This window comes from Austrofundulus limnaeus, unplaced genomic scaffold, assembly GCF_001266775.1.
Source record: "Austrofundulus limnaeus strain Quisiro unplaced genomic scaffold, Austrofundulus_limnaeus-1.0 Scaffold68, whole genome shotgun sequence".
Classification (NCBI taxonomy): domain Eukaryota; kingdom Metazoa; phylum Chordata; class Actinopteri; order Cyprinodontiformes; family Rivulidae; genus Austrofundulus; species Austrofundulus limnaeus.
The window spans coordinates 1,878,237-1,879,897 of NW_013952470.1; the positions used below are offsets into that span (position 1 = coordinate 1,878,237).

General features: G+C 37.0%; 1 protein-coding gene across 1 annotated transcript in view; it reads left to right on the forward strand.

Moving 5' to 3' along the window:
- The window catches only part of LOC106518954 (translation factor Guf1, mitochondrial), a gene marked incomplete at its 5' end in the record, with an annotated part of 31,700 nt that overhangs the window by 22,954 nt on the left and 7,085 nt on the right, over nucleotides 1-1,661 (forward strand). Inside the window, 2 exon segments of the mRNA XM_014010405.1 lie at nucleotides 821-953; nucleotides 1,368-1,511. Coding sequence (XP_013865859.1) covers nucleotides 821-953; nucleotides 1,368-1,511 — 277 coding nt within the window.

The window sequence follows — 1,661 nt, forward strand, 5'->3', positions numbered from 1 at the left end:
ACATGAAGTAGGTCAGCTTGATGCTGACATCCGGAAGGATATCACAAGATATGAACAAGTGTTCATATCTGCAGGAACAGGAACGAGTGGACAGTGTCCAGGTGATACATAATCAGTATTCCACAACAGTGGTTTATAGCGTCCCCTAAACCTCAATGGTTTTGAAATTTGGTCTACTAACTCAAAACTGACCTCCATACCAGGAGTATGATTTTCATCTAATTATGTGCTGATGTTTTGAAGATGTGGCAGAATTTGTGTTTTGCTAGCTTGCCTAAGCTTTTTAGGCATAACTCACACATTAAAAAAGTAAAATACTTGTCCTCCTTCAAAACTTAGAACCAGCATACTATCTAGATTTCGGATACTTAGTTTCTTGGCGATTGAACATCAAACCTTTGGAAAGATGCTAAAAGTAGATTTTGCAATTTTTGCACAGCAGAAAAAAAATTGTTTAGGTGAAAATGGGCATGGCCTAAACCAATGGAAAAGATTTGCATTGTTTAAAGGCTTCACTTAAACCTTTTGGAGCTTTATTTCTCCAAACTGAAATTGTCCAAATGTGAGATAATAATTAGTCATATCTTTTCAACAGAATGCAAGTACAAAAAATCTAAACAATTGTTTTTAATAGTAAGGGTTCTTATACTGTATTATCCTTTATCCCAATAAAAATTGCTTCCAGCCCAGATGGTGGAAATCTGTGTAAATTAGTTGTGGTAATTTATCTCATACACTCTGAGCTATCAGAATCCAGTACCTGAACTTTTTATGTCACATAAAACAAATCCAACTTGTGTGATTTCTTGTGTTCCTGCAGACTTGGTTTCCTGGGTATTCTACACATGGAGGTGTTTAATCAGAGGCTGGAGCAGGAGTACAATGCTTCAGTCATCGTAACTGCACCCACCGTGCCCTACAAGGCTGTCCTGTCCTCGGCCAAACTCATCAAAGTAAGAGCTGGCTCCTGCACATGTATCTTCCAGTTTCACTGCTGAGCTTGGCTCACGCTGATCACTTTAGAATGAATTATCGATCCGGTTGGTCTTATGTCACTAAAATACCTTCCTGTTGAATGATACACATGTGATGCTCGAAAAGAAGTCTTCAAGAGATCGTTTAAAAGGTTTTAGCGTAATGACAACAGGAGAGTTAAATGCATCATGTAGAAAATGTTTTTCCACACTGAAAACAACAACTGTCATTTTTAAAATAAGATTTTCTTATTCTTTTTTGTCAGCCTATCAAAAAGTTTATTATTTGTCAGAATGAAATTAGGTGAAAGACCATTTTTAGTTCTTCAACTTGAAACAAAGCGATACGTGTTACTATAGTAATTCTCTGTTTGAATCTTCTCCTCCTTCCAGGAGAACGGCAGTGAAGAGCTCACCATTGTGAACCCAGCTGAGTTCCCCATGAAATCGCTGGTGTCAAAATATTTGGAGCCCATGGTTCTGGGGACCATCATCTCTCCTGACAATTACACTGGCAAAATTATTTCTCTCTGCTTGGTAAGAAGTAAGGGCACAGTGTGTAGGATTTTGGCAATTCTTTTAGCTGAAATTGAGATAATCACTAATGACAATAATAAAAAAACATGTCTAATCACTGCAGACAAAGACCTTGTTTTATTATTTTTACCTTATAAAAAGCTGTTTATA